Below are 20,313 nucleotides of genomic sequence, written 5' to 3'. Positions count from 1 at the left end.
GACCACTAAGCCACAGTGTATTAATCTTACTTAAAAGCAAGTGATAGAGTGATATTGCTGGCTTCAACTGTTTTTAACAGAACATAGCTGCGATTCCTTTCAATTTAAAGAAAGGCAGGAGATAAATTGTCTTTGTATTGAAAATAGTAAAAAAGACAATAATGACAGAGCTCTTGCCACTCACTTGAAAGAAAACAGATGACTTCGGCAATACCTCTTATGAAGCTTATCAGAAAAATATATATGAAAATGAACATTTTAAATAAATCTTTAAAAAAGCCTTTTAACAATAAAAACTATTGCTCAAATCTCGTGTAAGGTTTGATTGCATGGATATTGAGGATTGTTGTGCATGCTGTAAATATGTATGGGCTTATAGAAGTACATTTCCAAATACGAGTTTTTGAGAGCAGCAGATGAAGATTGACCATAAAACTAGTTGTAAACTGTACATCAAGCGTAGCTGGTTTACGATGGTGATAATCGAAAGCAATTAATCTCTGATGGTTCGAGTCTATTTGTTGTATTAAAGCCGTGCTTTTCAAATAGTCGGATGCGGCCTCCCAATGGGTGCGAGGCTCCATCAAGGGGTACGTCTAACCTTGAAGAACATGCTCTTTATTTTTTACTGACCTAGAATAAAATGAAGTTACACCTCCACTTATTAAAAGGCAGTGCGCTTTCAATGAGCACTCAGTGCCAGACCTGCCAACCCAAGAGTGGGGCAATGCGTGAGATTTGGTTTTGGGGCAATTGATGTATCAATGATAGTATATATAAAATTATGGAAATTGGGGCAAAAATCTCACGCATTTCTCACGCATTTTCAGTTTTTCTTTGGGGTGATTGCGTGAGTCTCACGCCCAATGCGTGAGAGTTGGCAGGTATGCTCAGTGCACATAGAGCAGACACTCTATGGTTTAGGGTTTTTTTGCATTGAGTATTCACCTTGCAAACAGGGGTATGATGTGAAGTTTATTTTTCAGTATTATTTGGTTTGTAAGTTTGTCCATATCTGTGTTATGCAGAGGTGTAATTATAACAATTTTATAGATAAATGATACTATTTAAAGAGGTGGCAAAGGAAGCGATATGTTGTCTTTGTTTGTTTTTTTTGTTCTACTAAGGGTTGTTTGATTTCTTATTTTACTGGTTAATAAGGGAAGTAAAAAAATTGTATTTTATAAGAAGATGAACTAGATGCCAGCAATCCTTGGGATTTACAAAAGTAAAATTCATTATAAAACTGAGTCATCAAATTGCCTTTGATCAGACCATAGACCTATTAACTATACTATTATTCAACAATTATTAAATAACTATACTATACTATTAAAGTATAGTTGATAGGTCTATGGATCAAGCACACAAAAAGCGTGATTTGCAAAATTATTACTGGAATAATTCTCTTCAATAAACAGAGTCCCGAAAATTGAAATAAAATTGATGTATTAATATCTAATTAACTAAGTGTTGTATTAATATCGCAATAGTATATAGCATAGTACTTCTCTCAAGTTCAAAGTCCTGTCAATGTTGCCACATTGCTAAATCATGGAAGGCGAATGGTTGGTAAGATCGTAGCACGCCGGGTCGGAAAGCTGAGTGATGCGGGGTTGAATCCTGTACAGTACAATCATTTTTGCAACCCCAACAGTGGCTTCAGACAGACGTGTGGACAGACGGACGTGACTCTTATTATAGTAAAGATTGGCTGAATGCCTGGCGTTGCACGGGTAATAAAAACAGCTTATAAACAGTTGCTGGTAATGTAGTTGCCATTGGGTAAATTGAGTAATTGTCCAATGGCTCTCTTTCTCTCAGTTCAGCATTTGTCGTGTTTCGTAAATGCTTGATATTGCATGAGTAAAACAAAAATTAGTGAAAAGTAAGCGACAGTAAAAATTTATTATGCATTTTAGCGTTTAATATAATATTTACTATAAACTTTAATTCATTATAGGGGTATAACTACACAACAACTTATATAACTGTAATTCGTTAGCTTTGGGTCCTAAGATTGATAACTACGTTAAAGGAAAAAGTAAAAAACAACCATAATTATAAGCAGATCATAACCGCTACATACACTAAAGTTACTGTAAGTAATTATAGTTATTAAGGTTAATACACTATTTTGTCACTTTTTTAATATGTAAAGTGCGTATATAAAATTTTGATGTGTTCACCAAGGCTGTTTGCATTACTATAATTACTATGGGTTTCTATGGTTCTAAACCTGCAATTAATAGGCTCTACAGTTCCACAACCAATGAGAGCCAAAAAAGTTCACACTTAACAACCTTTTACAAATGTGGAAAAACCACTAACCAACTACATGTATCTGTAACTACAATAAAGATCAAATAGTAAATAGTGGACAGTATGAAACAAAATATAACGAGAAGGCAACTCCACTAATAGAAGTTCATGATTATTAAGATTTGACCATCCTTTTACCATTTTCGTTGCAATTAAAGCTCACTCTGAGATGCTTTGTTCCTATAATGTTATTCTTACAAAGTACAGTAGATGTTCCTACAACGTAAATAATCTGTTCTAGGAACGTTTACATTACAGAGATTTTACATTATCTGGAATGTATGTTATAGAAGGTATACGTTATAAGAGCGTTTATTGTAATCCACATATTAATTGACATTGCACCAACGTAAGAGATAGGCCCTTTTATAATTGATAAACACTAAATCTATGCAGGTTTTGTTGGTCACAGAACAGACCAAAAACTTAATCTTTACACAAATACTTAGCTAATGATTTATATCTTCTACATGTAGGAGACTGTAAGAATGCCCTGCTGGTTGGTAGATTGCTAGCTTCTGATTAATAACCACATGTAAATGTTTTTACTTGCAGAAGGAGTTGTCTTCTCAACACTTGATTTGACGTCCTATGGTAACAGCTTTCGCTGTTACAACTACATGTAATATAATAGCTTTGGCTAGAGAGCTAGGGTTAATAGTTATGAGCTATTAACTTATAATATGTCATGTATGGTAATATAACTACATGTATAACTATATAGCACACATGTTATATACGGTAGCTCTCTTAGCTAATAGGCATAATATTATAGTGTAATATACATGAAGCTCTCTAGCTAAATGACCAATAAACTGAATAAAGATATTAATATGAAATCACACATGCTGATTGGCTAGCTGATAACTTGAAAATTGCAGTACTTTTGGAATATTTAGACATACTTAGAACCTTGAACTAAACAAACATATACTGAAATCTCTAATAGGCTGCAAAATATTGAGTGTTATTCTTCCGATTGGTAAATTTCTTGTCCCCATACCACAGTACTTTGGTCCCAATCAATACTCAAGTGGGTATAATGAAGATATGTACCAAAGAGTTCAATAGAGTGGTTAAATGAAGCTGTTTAGAAATATGCATAGGAACAGATAGACATGAAGTAAACCTTCTGTACTTGTTAATGTTTAATAAATGCTTTGTGTGCCTGAATTGATCTGATTATGTATTTGAGCAGAATATGTTTAAATCATCAATGTAAGCAACTTTTAAAACTTCTTATAAATCAAAACTTCTGCGAGTAATAGTAATATAATGTATATAATAAATAATATTAAAACTCAAAACACACACTGTCTAAAACAAAAAGCTTAAAATCAAACTTTCCAGCTCAAACATATCAAAACGTCGTAAACTAAAATATATCGTCATCATAAAAATTGTATCGAGGCCTTTTAGCTGGTCGATATTGAAGCTCAAACTCAGCAGGATGGTCGATCAGATAACATCGTTTGCATTGTCCGCTTGGCCTGACGATTGTCTTCCAGTTACAGCTTCTGCAGATGTCACCAGTGTCAGGAAAAGGTGTGAACGTCAGCTTTGATCCTAGTTTGGAAACTTCAGGAATTATCCTCTCAGGTAGTCTGGCAGTACGAAAGTACGGACTGTCTCTCCGATATGCACCTTAAAAAAAGTATCAGGATCAGCAAGTTTTATGCCCCAAGTTTTCACAAATGAAGATTTGATTTTCTCATCGACCCAAATTTAGTTGGCTATTATCCAATTGTGGGCATCTCACTATATATCTGAGTTGGTTATTAAGTACTTGATGTTGGAGTGAGAGAGTCAAAACAAAAATCATCTTTATTAGCTGTAGTTTAGCACAGTTAATACAAATAGATGCATGATTACAAAGTGTGCCTTTGCTGATATGCATTTTTCTGACCAATTTGATATAAACACGACTCAAATGTAGAGACAACTCAAATTGTAGCCATTAGCCAGCTTTTTTGTATACCAGCAGAGAAGCTTTTCTAAAAGAGAGAGATTCATTGTTTGTTGGTAAAAACTGATAATAAACTATTTCTATAAGCAAAACTCTTCATATTATTTTATACTATTGAAATAAGGTGATTCTTTTTTTCCAGTAGAAGTGATGAATCTGCAGTGTCAGCTACTAATATAGAGAAAATCATAAATACAGAAATAACTTTTATGTTGAAGTCTACAAGTCCTTCGACAACTTACTATTTTTGGTCATGAAGTCTGCATAGCGTTGTGAAGCATACTTCACCACGGCAACCAAATCTTCGCGAGGACCTCGGAAGGCTATACGTGCATAAAGCTTCTCTCTCAGAGTGTTGAGGTACAACACATCTGTAACAATCGTTGACATAAACTGACAGCAATACAGATGTTTGCGCGACTCAGACCTTCTCCAATTTTATTCATCTCAACTAACAGTTTGTTTTTATTTTTAGAGCTGATGTAAGAGTTCGAAGTCAGCTGCCCTAAATAGTGTCTTTGGAATAGTGAAACCCTTTTATAGTGTATCAAAAGTACAGTATTTTAGCTCACTGAGTTACAATTTGCAAAAACAAATAAATAAAAAATAGCTGCTTGAAATAATTTCATTCTCAACTGGCTTATAGAGAAATTAAGACATCTTGGTGTTATAAGTTGTTGTGCTCTCTTCGTTTCTTCCATGTATTGATTGTGTTAAAGTGCATTTAAAGTGGTTTTTGATGCTCTTAAACAAATTTAAAACAATATTTTTGTTTTATTTAGATAAAAATGAAAAATGCTGTCAATAATTTTACAGTTTACTATGTGTAAAAGATTGTTTATGCACAAATATTTATTTTATATTTGTGATACAATGTAGTTTTAAATAAACTGTATAATATTACTTATTTATCAGAATTATAAAAAAGTCAGATATTTTAGCTCACTGAGTTACAACTTGCAAAAACAAATAAATAAAAAATAGCTGCTTGAAATAATTTCGTTCTCAACTGGCTTACAGTTTACTATGTGTAAACTTTATTTGTGCTTATTTATGCACAAATCTGTATTTCATACTCTTGATAGTTTTAAAATAAACTGTATAATATCAGTTATTCATCAGAATTATACACATTTATTGTTAAAAAGTGAGTTTGAGTTATTAGTACTATCTATAACCAAAATAAAAGAATACAAGCAAAACATTTTGAATGTAGATTTTTATTTTCCATGCTTTTTATTCAGCAGGTGACCTTAAAGCAGTTTAGTGGCATTTATTTTGATTTGGAATTAATATCTCATGTAAAGAAGCTATAAAAACTGATTTCGAATTGAAAAACAGCTTATAAACAGTAGCAGGTAGTGTAGTTGCCTGCTATTTGCCATTAGCCTGGCACATTGCCAATGACTAATTTGAGTAAGCTACAATCCGTATTGCTAAACTTACCAATAAGAGCCATGAGACCAAGCTCAAGGGATGTTGCTAACGCAGGTTGCTATGCATATTTTAAACGAGATAACGACTTGTATCGCCAAATGAATCAACTGCATCTCGGTTAGCTTAATTGGTTAGGTTATTGCCTGATGAATGGGATGCTCAAATTAAGCATGAAGTGGATCTTCCATTCCTAAATTTTAATAGCTATAGCTGGACATACCGAACGACGACAGACTGACATTTATATACATGTATATAGATATCCATACTTGCGAATTTCACTTTAATACCAGCCTGAGGTAAATTTTTAACCTGTTGCTGCATAGGTCAAGAGTTCAGCGCTTAGAGGTCTCTTTCTCCACAGAGAATCATCAGCAGCAAATGCTTTGTGCATTTTCTCCTTCTGATAGCCTGAGAACCCACATCCTGTAAAAAACATGTGGAAATGCTGATGGCAGTGGCACGATAGTACAGAGATTAGTTACAGCTAACAAAAATACTCATAAAGTTATCACTCATTAAATACTCATAAAGTTGTTGTATTGTAGTTGTTGTATTGTATTATCACGATAAGTCTTGTATCACAGAGAACACAGCTAACAGGTAAGAAGCACATAAAGAAACTGACTTAGTTAGCAAGCCCATAGCTATGGGTTATTAGACAATTATGCGATTATAGCACAGCTAAAAGAAAGCTGACTGCACAGCTAATATGTAACACATCTCCCTCACTATTCTGAGTTTATGGTTAGTCATGACCTTGTTAGAACTTAGAACTGTCATAGTAATCAGGTCGTCTTCTATTACGAGTAGGATATCTGGGACTTTGTACTGGCCTCTCATCAGGTACAGATTGGGCAGGTTGGATGTTAAGATCATTTGAAGCTGTAATGATATTGTCATTGGTCGATGTATCATTAACTTGAAGTCTAGCTTGTAGCTGATTGGCATGTCGTCTCCATACACCACGGTCTGTTCACACAGCATACAGTATGTTACCCAGCTTGTTAATTATCGTTCCAAGTATCCACTTAGGTCCAGAGCTATAGTTCCTTGCATAAACCAAAAAGTCTACTTCATACCGTGATGATGTAGAAGATGCTTGACCTGGTGAAAGAGTTTTCTTGTTCTGAATTGGTTTCAGCAAGGTCAGAGTATTTCTTGGCTGTCGTCCATGTAGAACTTCAGCAGGTGATTTCCAGTTCAAAGAGGGATGAGGCAAACATCTGTAAGTGGTTAAAAACAGTTGTAGGGCAGTCTTGATTTTCTCCCCTCCTGCACAATTCTTCTCTACAGATTGCTTAAGAGTCTGGACAAATCTCTCCGCTTCTCCATTCGATGCAGGATGGAATGCGGGAGATGTTATATGTTTAATGCCATGCATGGTGCAGAACTGGTCAAATTCATTTGACACGAATTGTGGGCCGTTATCCGTAACAATAGTCCGAGGAAGACCTTCATGTACAAAGATCTGTCGTAGCACGCCAATTGTGTCCTTAGAAGTAGTTTTTCCTACATCTAGCATAGCAACGTACGGATATCGGGAATGTGCATCTACACAAACCAACCACATCTGACCTTTAAAAGGTCCTGTATAATCCAAATGAATTCGTTCCCATGGTAGTTGGGTGGACGGCCAACTTTGGTAAGACTTGGCTGGGTCATTAGCACAGATTCGGCAAGGTTCACAAGCTTTGATTAGCTGTTCTATGTCTGCATTGATGCTAGATCACCATGCGTATCGACGAGCAAGCTGTTTTACTCTTTTTACACCCCAGTGTGATGTCTGCAGCAAGTCTAACACTTTACTCTTCAGAGCCTGTGGAATGACAACTCTAGTAGTGCCATCACGTTGCAAAAGCACAGCCTCCCCATGAACAAAAAGAGACTCCCTCATATTCCAATATGGCCGCAAATGTTCATAGCTAGCTGTAAGCTTACTGGGCCAAAGGCCATTCAGTATCCACTCTTTCACTATCTGTAGTGATGTGTCTTTCATGGTTTCTTGTTTAACAGCCTCATCGTCAAGGGGACCATGATCGAGCTCCTCTTGTATAGTGTGTGAGACCTCAATGCTCTCCTTCTCTTCATCATGGTCAAACTTCGGGTCTGCCCCTATAGGTAACCTGGAAAAGCCATCTGCATTGCCGTGCTGTGCTGTAGGTTTGTACCTGATGTCATACTGATAAGCCATCAGTGTGAGGGCCCATCTCTGCAGTCGCTGAGCTGTTAAAACGGGGATATTCTTTTCTGGTGAAAACATGGCAACCAGGGGTTTATGATCAGTAATGAGCGTGAAACATCTCCCATATAGATACTGTCTAAACTTAGTCACTCCATAGATGATAGAAAGTGCTTCTTTCTCTATCTGTGAGTAATTCTTTTGGTGCACGCTCAATGTTTTTGATGCATGTGCTAGTGGTCTTTCAGCTCCATTTTCCTCTTGTAGGAGTACTGCCCCAATTCCATAGTTAGATGCGTCTGTTGCTAGAACCAGCGGTTTACTCTGGTCAAAATGGGTAAGTTTGGTAGCCTTGATGACACTTTCTTTAAGAACATGGAAGGCCTTGTCACACTCGTCAGTCCAGTCAAACTCGACATTTTCACGAAGAAACTTGTAGAGGGGGGCTGCTTTGTTAGACAGGTCAGCAATGTATGAGCCATAATAGTTGATCTTGCCCAAAAACGCCTGTAGTTGTTGTAAGCTCTGTGGTCGTGGAAACTGTTCAATAGCCTCTATTGCAGAATTCGAGGGAGTCTTGCCGTTCTTGTCTATTATGTGACCTAGGTATTCAACAGCATTCTTAAAGAACTCGCATTTCTCTCTCTGTATGCGGAGCCCATACTCCTGTAGTCTAGCTAAGACTTTGTCGAGGTTAGACCAGTGCTCACTCTCACTGCTACCAGTGACAATCAGATCATCCAAGTATGCTGCAACTCCAGGTAAGTCAGCAATCATTGAGTCCATGCATCGCTGAAACTGTGCAGGGCTTGATGCCAATCCAAAACACATCCTGTTGTAGCGAAACAAACCACATTGAGTGTTGATGACACACAACTTCTTTGCATTATCATCTAACTCTAGTTGCAAGTGGGCATCTGCCAGGTCTATCTTGGAAAAGTGTACCCCGCCTCTCAACTTCTCTAGCAACTCTTCAAGGCTTGGTAATGGGTGTTGATCAATTGATATTTGTTGGTTCAACATCTTGAAATCACCACATATACGCACTCTTCCATTTGGTTTGGAAACTGCTACTATTGAAGCAGCATAATCACTAAAGTCCACATGTTCCAAAACACCAGCTTTAACTAATCGATCTAGCTCTTCTTTTACAGCTTGGCGTCTAGAGAATGGCACTACACGAGGTTTAGAAAAGCTTGGTGTGCTTCCTGGTTTCAAGCGTACTGGTACTTTTACCTTTTTACATCGGCCAAGACCTGTCTTGAAGACATCAGAGTACTTAGAGGAGAGTGCAGCGATTTTGTCCCTAAATCCAATAAGGTTACTTCCTGTGACAGTACAGGTAACATCACAACTACCCTGTGTCAATATAGCTAGCCCCTGCTGAGAGACCGAATTTGTCACTCCAATCTAGACCAAAAAGGTTTGAGCCTTGTGTTGTGTTTACAACAAGAAGTTTGAGATTTTGTTTTTCCACATCTCCTACCTTCACACTAACTAAACATTGTCCTTTAATCTGTAACTCACTCTGCCCATATGCTTTAAGATGAGTACTGACAGGTAAGAGGGGGGGTGATCCAAGACTTTGGTAGCCTTGCAAATCAACTATAGAGCAAGTAGCCCCTGTGTCCCATTGAAACATTGCATCATGACCATTGACAACAGTTTTGATCCAAACCTTTCTATTGACTCGTTGGAAAAGATTATCTGAAACTGCATGTACTGAATGATAAGGTTCACTTGCATCAGTGAGCACACTTAACACAGAGTTTTCAACTGTCCTAGCAGACTGTTCTGTCTGACTTTGTGCCGCTGTCTTAGCCATACAGACAGCCTCAATGTGACCTTTGACCTCACATTTCCTGCAGACAAATGCTCTGCAGGGAAAATTTTTTCTGTCATGTTTAATGTGACAGCTAGGGCAAGACTTCAACATACCTGTATTCTGTGCATTAGCTTGTTGCTTTCCAATAGTTTGTTGACCTCGGCGTGATCTTTGCTTGTACTGACCTGACATTTTGTTTACTGTGTCTTCAATAGCTGGAGAATTTGTCTCCCCCTTGAGAATTTTATCGGTCTCCGTTGTCTTGATGAATGCTGTAGCCTTCTTAAGAACATCATTAAGAGAGGGATCAGCATCAAGAAGACACTGGCGACATACATCAGCATGTGGCGTCTCTTTAATGATTATGTCACGAATTTGTTCATCAACATAACTAGTGCCACAGCCTGTGCTTTTGCACGTGAAAGCACAGTGCCGTGCGAGTCCACGAAGTTCTGCAGCCCAATCAACATAGGACTGACCAGTCTTCATCTTACATTGAGAAAATTCAAATCTTGCTGCCTGAACATGTATGGTATCTGCAAAGTGTTCATTAAGCTTCTCCGACAACTCAGTAAATGACTTGCTTGTAATATCCTCTGCGCCAAATAAGTTTGACAACAAGTCGTATGTCTCAGCTCCTACCCAAGATAGTAAGCATGCTCGCTTCTGACTGTCATCTACCACCCGATACACATTAAAGGGCTGATTGAAAAGTTGAAGGTACTGGTTCCATTTTCCTTTACCCCTGTCGTATGCTTCAAACTTGGGTATGGCGACAGCTACTGGTATTGATGCAGCACTATCACTCTTGGTAGCTTCAAACAAGGAGATAAACTGCTTCTGTAGATCAGCGTTTTGCTGCTGGAACTGTTGTTGCTGTTTCTGCATAGCATCAATCAAAGCTTTTATGTTAGGATCCATAGTAAGACCATAGAAAAATGCTGGCTGTGAGTCCACAATGTTCGTTCCTGACACCAGTTGTTGTATTGTAGTTGTTGTATTGTATTATCACGATAAGTCTTGTATCACAGAAAACACAGCTAACAGGTAAGAAGCACATAAAGAAACTGACTTAGTTAGCAAGCCCATAGCTATGGGTTATTAGACAATTATGCGATTATAGCACAGCTAAAAGAAAGCTGACTGCACAGCTAATATGTAACAGTTAGTATCGTTCTTAATACTGGCAGATGATGGCCAACTGTAGCACACCTATTACAGTTACAAAAAAGATCGACACCAGGACGCTATACATATATATATATATATATATATATATATATATATATATATATATATATATAAAATTGTTTCCTCACCCCGGATACCCCGTATGGGTGGTAAATTCTGCTCTAACTCGGGTCTCCTACCAGAGACCTGGGAGTTTGAGCACTCGCCTCAAGATCTTAGCTGTTCCCAATAGCGCACTTTTCTGCAACTCACCTGAGTTGATTGTTGTTAGTATTTGGGCAAGCCACATTTTATGCGCCGGTGTTATTGCACCCAGTGCCCCAATGACTACTGGGATTACAGTTGTTCTTACATTCCAGCATTTTTCAATTTCTTCTCCAAGAGGGAGATATTTCTCTACCTTTTCTTTTTCTTTGCTGGCTATATTGTAGTCATTGGGTACTGCTATATCTATTATAGTAGCCCTCTTGTTCTCCTTGTCTACCACCACTATATCTGGTTGGTTTGCTAGGACATGCTTGTCAGTTTGGATGTAGAAGTCCCAGATGATCTTAGCGCGGTCATTTTCATTCACCTTACCAGGAGCTTCCCACCAGTGTTGTGGTTTATTAAGGCCGTACTCATCACATAGACTTCTATGCACAATACCTGCGACATGATTATGCCGCTCAGTGTATGCGTTCCCTGCTAGCTGCCTGTATCCACTGATGATGTGTTGGATGGTCTCAGGTGCATCTTTGCACAGTCTGCATCTAGGATCGTCTCTAGTGTGATAGATTTTCGTTTGTAGTTGCCTTGTTGGGAGCACTTGCTCCTGGGCTGCCATGATTAGCGACTCTGTATTGGACGTTAGGTTTCCTTTGTTCAGCCACATATATGTCTGGTGAAGATCGCCAACCTTAGATATTTGTCGGTGGTAAGCACCATGAAGAGGTTTCGTGTGCCAGTCAATTTCCTCATCATCAGGGCGTAGGTCCGTTGTAAGAGCAGCCGATTGAAATTCAGCTAGCAACTTATCTGAGATGGCCATGGAGGCTGCATGTGCTTTGATGCTTTGCTCCTCCTCTTTCACTGTCTGCTGTACACTTTTGAGTCCCCTACCGCCATCTTTCCTATCAAGATACAATCTAGTAGTATCAGATTTTGGGTGGAGTGCTCCATGCATGGTCAGCAGTTTACGAGTTGCTATATCTGTTTCTTTGATGGCTTTCTCAGTCCACTTTATTATGCCTGCTGGATATCTTATTACTGGCAGTGCGTAGGTATTTATTGCCATGATTTGGTTCTTGGCATTGAGCTGGCTCCGTAAGACCTGCCGAAGGCGTTTCTTGTATTCGGTAATGGCTTTGTGACGTACCTCGACTTCGTGGTTGATGTTGCTTTGCATAATCCCCAAGTACTTGTACCCTTCTTCTATATCTTTGATGGTACCATTTGGCATTCTTAGGCCATCTGTGAGCATAGAATGGCCTTTCTTAAGAATTAGCCTTCCACATTTCTCAATACCGAAGGTCATTCCGATGTCCTTGCTGTATACCTGAGTGAGGTGTATTAGCGAATCAATGTCCCTTTCTTTGTTAGCGTACAGCTTGATGTCATCCATGTAGAAGAGGTGGTTTATCTTGGTGCTACTCTTAAACTGGTACCCATATTGAGTTTCCTCCAGCATATTGCTTAGAGGGTTTAGGCATATGCAGAAGAGCAGCGGTGATAAGGAGTCACCTTGATAGATGCCTCGCTTAATTTGTACACTCGCTAGCTTTTTGCCATTAGCCTCCAGTTCCGTCTTCCATTTGGTCATTGACATCTTGATGAATGCCACAAGAGCAGGGTGAACATTGTGCATACTGAGGCACTCAAGTATCCAACTATGGGAAATTGAGTCATAGGCCTTTTTGTAGTCAATCCAAGCCATGGCAAGATTGGTTTGCCTTCTCCTGCTGTCTTGACAGACCGTCCGATCCACCAGTAACTGATGTTTAGCTCCTCGGGTGTTGCGCCCAATTCCTTTCTGAGCTCTGGTCATATAGTGACTCATGTGCTCTTCCAGTTTGTCTGCAACTATTCCTGAGAGCAGTTTCCAAGTGGTGGGCAAGCACGTTATTGGTCGATAGTTTTTGGGAATCGGCCCCTGCTTTGGCTCTTTTATCAGAAGTACAGTTCGTCCTTTGGTCAGCCATTCTGGATGGTCACCTTGTTCTATTAGGCATTCCATCTGCTTAGCCATTCTAGTGTGAAGTGATGTCAATCTCTTTAACCAGAAGGCTTGAATCATGTCATGGCCAGGTGCTGCCCAGTTCTTCATACGCTGCACTCTGCACTTGATGTTCTCTTTGCTGATGGTGAGTCCTTGCTGAGCCACAGTGTGTTGATGGTTCTCTTTAAGCCTCTTCAGCCAATTTGCAGTGGTGTTATGAGTAGTCTCTTTCTCCCAGATGTCCTTCCAGAACTTTGAAGTGCTAGATCGGGGAGGCTCAGACATTGGCCTCTGCAGTTCACCTTTGAACTGGGAATACGCTCTAGATGGATTATTGATGAACAGTTTGTTCATTCTCTTGTTATCCCGCTCTTTGGTGTACCGCTTCAGTCGTGCCGAGAGTGCTACTAGCTGCTGTTTGGCAGATTCTAGAGCTTCTATTGTGGCTTCCCTTTTTAGACGCTCCAAACTGTGGTTAGATCTCTCACTGAGCCTACTAACCTTCTTGCGCAAGTCCTTGATCTTATTTTGTAGCCTCAGCTGCCAGGATGAAATGGCTTGAAGCCTTGTTGGCATTGGCTTAATATCCATCTCCTCCAAGATGACGGTTGCTGTACTGTAGATTAAGGCATTAGTCTCACTGATTGATCCAGTTGAGATCGACTCCAGTGCCATGTTAATGTCTTCTAACAGCTTCTTAGGTATGGCCTTGCTAACTCTTCGTAGTGGTGCCCTGCTTCCATAATCATTAGCAGCTGACATCTTGTTGATGATATATTCCGCAAGCTCTCTCACCCTTGGGTCAAGGTCCAAATGCATGTCTTCTTCCACCCGTGAGTCAACACATGATCGTGTATGCGTGACAGTGTGTGTTGATATGCACTCCTCGTTGGTTGAGGTTACTTTGGTGAACTGTTCCCTAATTTCATCTACCTCAAGTTCCGATATGAGGTGCCGCTTGATTATGTTACTCCTCTGAGCTACAAGTTGCTTAGCGGTTAGTGGCAATTCAGGGCGCATGTTTATCCACAGTTGCCGCATCCTTCCCATATAGCCCCACTTTTGAGGTTCACTCATAAAGTAGCACTGCATGAGGTCCGTGTTATCAGTCCGAGTCCATTTTATCCGTTTTGAACCAGTAGCCCATTTTTCACTGCCTTGTCCTGGTTCAGCTACAGGCAGCGCGGACCTTGTTTGACCGGGCGACGTCCGAGCCGGCATGGCTTTGATTATTGCACTCATCATAGAGGTTGTAGACGTTATACAAGCAAGGGTCTTGTCCAAGGACCACCAGAAAAGTGCAGTTGTTGGGGTTTGAACCGAGGACCTAATGATCACAGTCGATACCTTACCAACTGCGCTATCTGTCCTGCGCTATATAGATATATATATATATATATCTATATATATATAGACCAGCGATCTTCCACTGCCACCAGCGATCTTCACGACCGCTGGTGGCAGTGGACAAACAATTGGCCGGTGACAGCGTAACTGAAACGATGCTATGTGAAAAGGCCGGCGCTATCTATCCAAACTGTTTAATAGACATTCGGACAAGCTGGCTAATGGTCGGGCATTAACCAATTATGACGACACCTGTGTTCGTCCTAATCGCAACATGTTGCAAGGGCGACAAAGGCAAACGTCCTTAGATAGGTTTATCTTAAAACGCCCGGCTAGTCGTGAAAGCAAAAAAAAAAGAAAAATTTCTCGCTAACCAGCGAGATACTTCAAACTATGAACGCCGAAGAAATTTTAATTACGTTTAGTTGAAAATGAAAGTTTGCTTTTAGGTTTGCTTATAAGTTTGTCTTTTAACACTTTGATAAAATCCAAATTTATCAAAGTCAAATGTTGTAACGAAGGATAACTTATATCTCCCTCCCTGGCAAATGCGAGTGTTAACTGCTATTGTATGTATTTAATTTTACAATTTAATTAATCACATTTCCTTGCATTATTTTTTATTTGTTGCTTTTTGAAAGCATGTAGTACGTAAGAACAATAACCAACATGCTCTTTCTGTTACAATATCTTGTTTTGAGTGTTTTATTTGCTTTTTTAGAGTAGGGAAACCAATCAATATATATTTAATTGTTTTATATATAAATAAATTGCACCAACATGCGAGTAAATTGACATACGAGCTCAGTCTCGGAATGCATTAAGCTCGTAAGTTGAAGTATGACTGTATATATATATACAAAGTGGATGCTGCACAGTTCGTTACGGAGTGCTCAATGGTAAATCAGAGCTAAATTTTCAGATAAAGCTGATAATTGGATGAGGGTACAGAAGCCAAAAGCTAAAATGTTTAACTTATCGAGTAAAGTTCCACTTATACATATTTTATATATGCGTGTATATATATATATATATATATATATATATATCTTTGATACTATCATTGATACGTCAAATGCCCCAAAACCAAATCTCAAGCATTGCCCCACTCTTGGGTTGACAGGCCTGGCCATAAACCCTGTCGAACTAGCTATCAGTATAAGTGGCATTAAAAACGGAAACAGCATAACATTTACCGCTGAATATTAAGAGAATCTCTGAAACAATGAAAATTTGCTAAATAATGTGCTAAAACCATCTCATGCATAGTCATTTACCTTTCATGTGGTAGTCTAAGCATTTCTGCAGTCCTGATACGCAGTCACTCCTTTTACCAGTGAGTTTCATTTGCAGAGAATTTAGTATCTGCATGTCTTCTATTCCTGTAAATCAACAGTCAGATTGCACTTTTCTTTACAAAGATTATGGAATACCATTTTATATAGTTTTACATCACCATTAGATTGGTCTTAGATAAAATACAGTTAATATAGAAGGAAAGAGGTTATCAAAAGAGAGATTATCAATAGGGAGAGATAATTAATAGAGAGATTATCAATACAGACAAAGTAGTAAGTCTACTTGTAAGTAGTAAGTATAAGTGGTAAGTAAACTTGTAAGTACAAAGTGTAGGTAATAAGTGTACTTGCACATTTCTTCTTACTGTTTGGTGAGTATTGAGGGTCAGGGATGATCAAATAACATCTCAGAAAAACCCAAAAACTCAATATCTACAATTTTATATTTTTAAGCCTTTGCATTACCTGTGTATGTATTTCTCATTACCTGTGTATGTACTTCCCATTACCTGTGTATGTACTTCTCATTACCTGTGTATGTACTTCTCATTACTTGTGTATGTACTTCTCATTACCTGTGTATGTACTTCTCATTAACTGTGTATGTACTTCTCATTACCTGTGTATGTCCTTCTTATTGCCTGTGTAGGTACTTCTCATTATATTACCTGTGTATGTATTTTTCATTAACTTTGTACGTACTTCTCATTACCTGTGTACATACTTCTCATTAACGGTGTACATACTTCTCATTACCTATGTATGTACTTCTCATTACTTGTGTATGTACTTCTCATTACCTGTGTACATACTGCTCATTACCTGTGTACGTATTTCTCAATGACTGTATGTCCATAACTTTGGGAATGAAGTGAACTCAAATAGCCAGAGTTGTCTTACCATCCCCATTCATATGAACAGTGGATCTACACTTCAAATAATTAGTACAGCGGTCTTCTAGGAAACCTGATTCAGGAAAATCACTCATGTAGTTCTAAAAAAGTTGTTCGCTCTCTAGATAATTGCACCCAACTAGAAGGCTAATGGTTTCAGGAATTCTAGTTATACTAGTACGTACTCTATGCCATATTCACTGACCTTTGACCTCTACATTGTATTGGTGTTTCAGGGCATTGCAGTCCTCTCTGCAGTCATATAAAAGCTTGGTTATAGTAGAACTTTCTAGAATGTTCTTCAGACCTGATGAGTTTATAGGAATCAGAATGTAATGAAATACTATTGTGTACCCTTGTGTGACATTAACAGACAATAAAGTTTCAACTTATGAAAAACTTTAAGAAATGTGTTGACACATAATCCTTGTTTTTAGTTGTAAGAGGGGCTACTAACAGAAATTCATAGTATTTTGAAGCAGGCCTAGTGCTAGATATAAACCTGTGTGTACAGACCATATCTAGGTCTTCAACAAGCAGAAAATTATAGGTGTTTTAGCAGAACCAAATTATCGCATTAGACCACTTTGTAAGTTGAGGTAATACTACAGTATAGCAATCATAGCCTTCCTCTTATTACACTGAGGAGCCGCTAGCAAATTTTTTCCAATTTTATTTTAACCTCATCTTAACACCTTATCAAGCTGCTTTTAACTTCACTCACCTGTACTAAAAGCCTTCTCTTTCAGAGCCACAATATCAAACAAGTAAATCTTTGAAGATGTAGCAACTTGCATGAGGCACAACTCCCCCTCACGTCCCAACGTTACCCCTTCACAATCAACACTCAGTAGACTATGTTGTTGGAGGTCTTTGATTGCCGTTTCTACATTCTCCACTGTCTCCACTGTCTCGGCCAGGATGCGCTTGTTGGAAGAGCTCGCCATGATTATCCTGCTGACTTCCTAATGTGAGTAGTTGAAACTAATTTGTTTGGAGATAACAGCTGAAATGCTGAAGTTACTTATGCTATCAACAGCATCAATAGAATGTAAAGATAACAGCCAGGGGGGTCGATATTTGATAGCGAAAACTTTTTCTGTGATTCGTTTGTTATGAAGCTAATGGGTTGAAAATTCACCCCAAAAAATTATACTGATGACTTGCTCAGATCAATATCTGCCTATAAATGTGTATTCATGGTAAGGGGAAATACCATGGTGCATTGGGGAATTCTCTACAACATAATTTCCATCAATATTTGTAGCAATCTTTTGGATATCGATTATGATGTCTGCTTAGCTTATGGCAATCAGGGACTGTGTGTGTGTGCGCGTGTGTGTGTGTGTGTGCGTGTGCGTGTGCGTGTGTGCGTGCGTGTGTGCGTGCGTGCGTGCGTGCGTGCGTGCGTGCGTGTGTGTGTGTGTGTGTGTGTGTGCACGCATGCGCGTGCATGCGTGTGCATGTGTGTGGTATGGTGTGTGCGTTTGTGTGTGTGTTGAGAGCATAGATATAATAAACCCATAATAATAGGTATATATATATATATATATATATATATTTGCATTTTCAAATATAAGTTTTTGAGAGCAGCAGATGAGGGTTGACCATAAAGTTAGTTGTATACTGTACATTTAGAGTAGCTGACTTACTATGGGGATAACCTTGAGCAATCGATCTCTGACATCAGAGACATATTGCTGTATTGAAGTAAAGAGTAAATTTGGTGTTTCAAATAGTGGGATGTATCCTTTCTGTGGGGTGTGAGGCTCCATCAAGGGGACACATCTAACCTTGAGGAGCATGCTTTTTATTTTTACTGTCCTAGACTAAAATGAAATTGCATCTCTATTATATTAAGAGGCAACGCGCTCTCAATGTCAGGGTGTGCGCAAAAAGCATTCACTCTATGGTTTAGGGGTTTTGTTTGCACGGAGTATGTGTGTTGCAAGCAGGGCATGATGTAAAGTTTATTCTTCAGTATCATATAGTTTGACATGGTCAACCAAAATATTTATAGCTTACTTAAGGATTTGCTTTTATATTTGACCCTCAGATGTACTTTTTAAATGCATTTTAAATATTTTCTGGGACAGTTAATAAAATTATTCTTTGTTGTAAGTTTGTCCATATCTGTGTTATGCAGAGGTGAACTTATAACAATGTTATAGATAAATGATAGTATTTATAGTTATGGCAAAGGAATCGATATGTTTTCTTCTTTCTAAGGTAGGCATTCCCGAGGATTATTGAGAACCACTACATTAAACTGACCAATAGCAGATTGCGTGTCATTGCAGTGATAATGCTTTTCTCATTAGTCATACCTTACAGCTATTCCTATTTAAACATTTTCGCAATATTTTATTAATTTTTAAAAAGAAACACGCGTGCCAAACATTCATCTTGTCTGTCCCACTGAAGCCTGTTTGGTTTCTTATTTTATTGGTCAATACTGCAAGTCAAAGAATTGTATAGGCAGGTGAACTACATGCATTGGGTTGACAACAAAGTAAAATTCACAACAAAATAGACTCATTAATTGGTTTTAATCAGCACAGACCCAGACACAAAAACATAATTTGCTAAATTGTTTTTGGAATAATTCTCTTCAATAAACAGGGTCTCAAAAATTACCATAATATTTATTGTTAAATAGGAAGGTCCATGCGCAACAAGTCCTGCGCATATTCTTCACATCAGCTAAATGTTATATTACTTTCACAATAATATACCGAAGCCAAAGGCTTAGGTTCAATAATATATTTTAATAAAAGAAATAAATAATTACAGATGTATGAAATCTCAAACACTATCTTATATCCTCAGCTAAAAAAAATAAGACCAAGGTACAACAGTAGGATCAAAACACTGCTTAGGCACAAAGTACATGTATATCATATTATATAACAATAGAAATATTTGTGTTTGCTAGACACTGGAGTTTATGGTTTCTCCAAGATTGACCTTCTAAATGCATACAACCAAATTCTTCTTGCACCAGAGAGTCAGTGATGACTAGCATGGAACACACGCCGTGCCGCGGTGTACTTTTTCAGAAAAGGCTTCCATTTAAAATAAGTTTGTCTCCAGGTCATTTTCAAGTGATTATGGAAAGACTCGGTGATCTAGAAGGAGTTGTGGTATATCTACATGTACATCAGGTGTTCCTAACCAGGGGAATTCCCCACTAGGGAAAATTTTGAATATACAAGGGGAACAGAGAGGTGTCTGATTTGTTCAGTTTTTAAGTTATGTCCTGCAATGCTGTGTGAGTTTAGGTTTCTTCCCTCAACATTTTGGTTTTGCATATAACACTAGTGGCTAGTAATTGGTTACTAGTCAAAACCCATATAGGCATATGTGACTACATCGATCTGGATTTTGATTGGATAATGAGCTAACATAGTCATAAACCAATTCACCACCATGCCGAAGCTGATGCATTATTGTATATTGTTTGCGTGTTGTATAAAAATTTATAATACGTTGTTATATGTTCAGACTAGACGAATTTCCGGCGTTGCACAGGTATTAAAAACAGCTTATAAACAGTGGCAGGAAATGTAGTTGCCTGCCACTTGCTACTCGCCTACCGCATTGTCAATGGCTAATTTGAGTAAGCGAGTATCTCTTTTGCTAAATTCAGTAGTAA

General features: G+C 38.4%; 1 protein-coding gene across 1 annotated transcript; it reads right to left on the bottom strand.

Moving 5' to 3' along the window:
- Positions 1 to 3,697: 3,697 nt before the first annotated feature.
- LOC137405202 (uncharacterized) lies at positions 3,698 to 17,605 on the bottom strand. Its single transcript, XM_068091430.1, has 4 exons — positions 17,383 to 17,605; positions 16,864 to 16,965; positions 6,038 to 6,151; positions 3,698 to 3,966 (listed from the first exon to the last, which is right to left on the bottom strand). Exons 1-4 carry the CDS (start codon positions 17,603 to 17,605, stop codon positions 3,698 to 3,700), a joined length of 708 nt encoding a protein of 235 aa, XP_067947531.1.
- Positions 17,606 to 20,313: the final 2,708 nt, after the last annotated feature.

Source organism: Watersipora subatra, chromosome 9, assembly GCF_963576615.1.
Source record: "Watersipora subatra chromosome 9, tzWatSuba1.1, whole genome shotgun sequence".
Taxonomy (NCBI): Eukaryota; Metazoa; Bryozoa; class Gymnolaemata; order Cheilostomatida; family Watersiporidae; genus Watersipora; species Watersipora subatra.
Note: the sequence above shows the minus strand (reverse complement) of the source record. Positions and strands in the feature narration are given on the sequence as shown.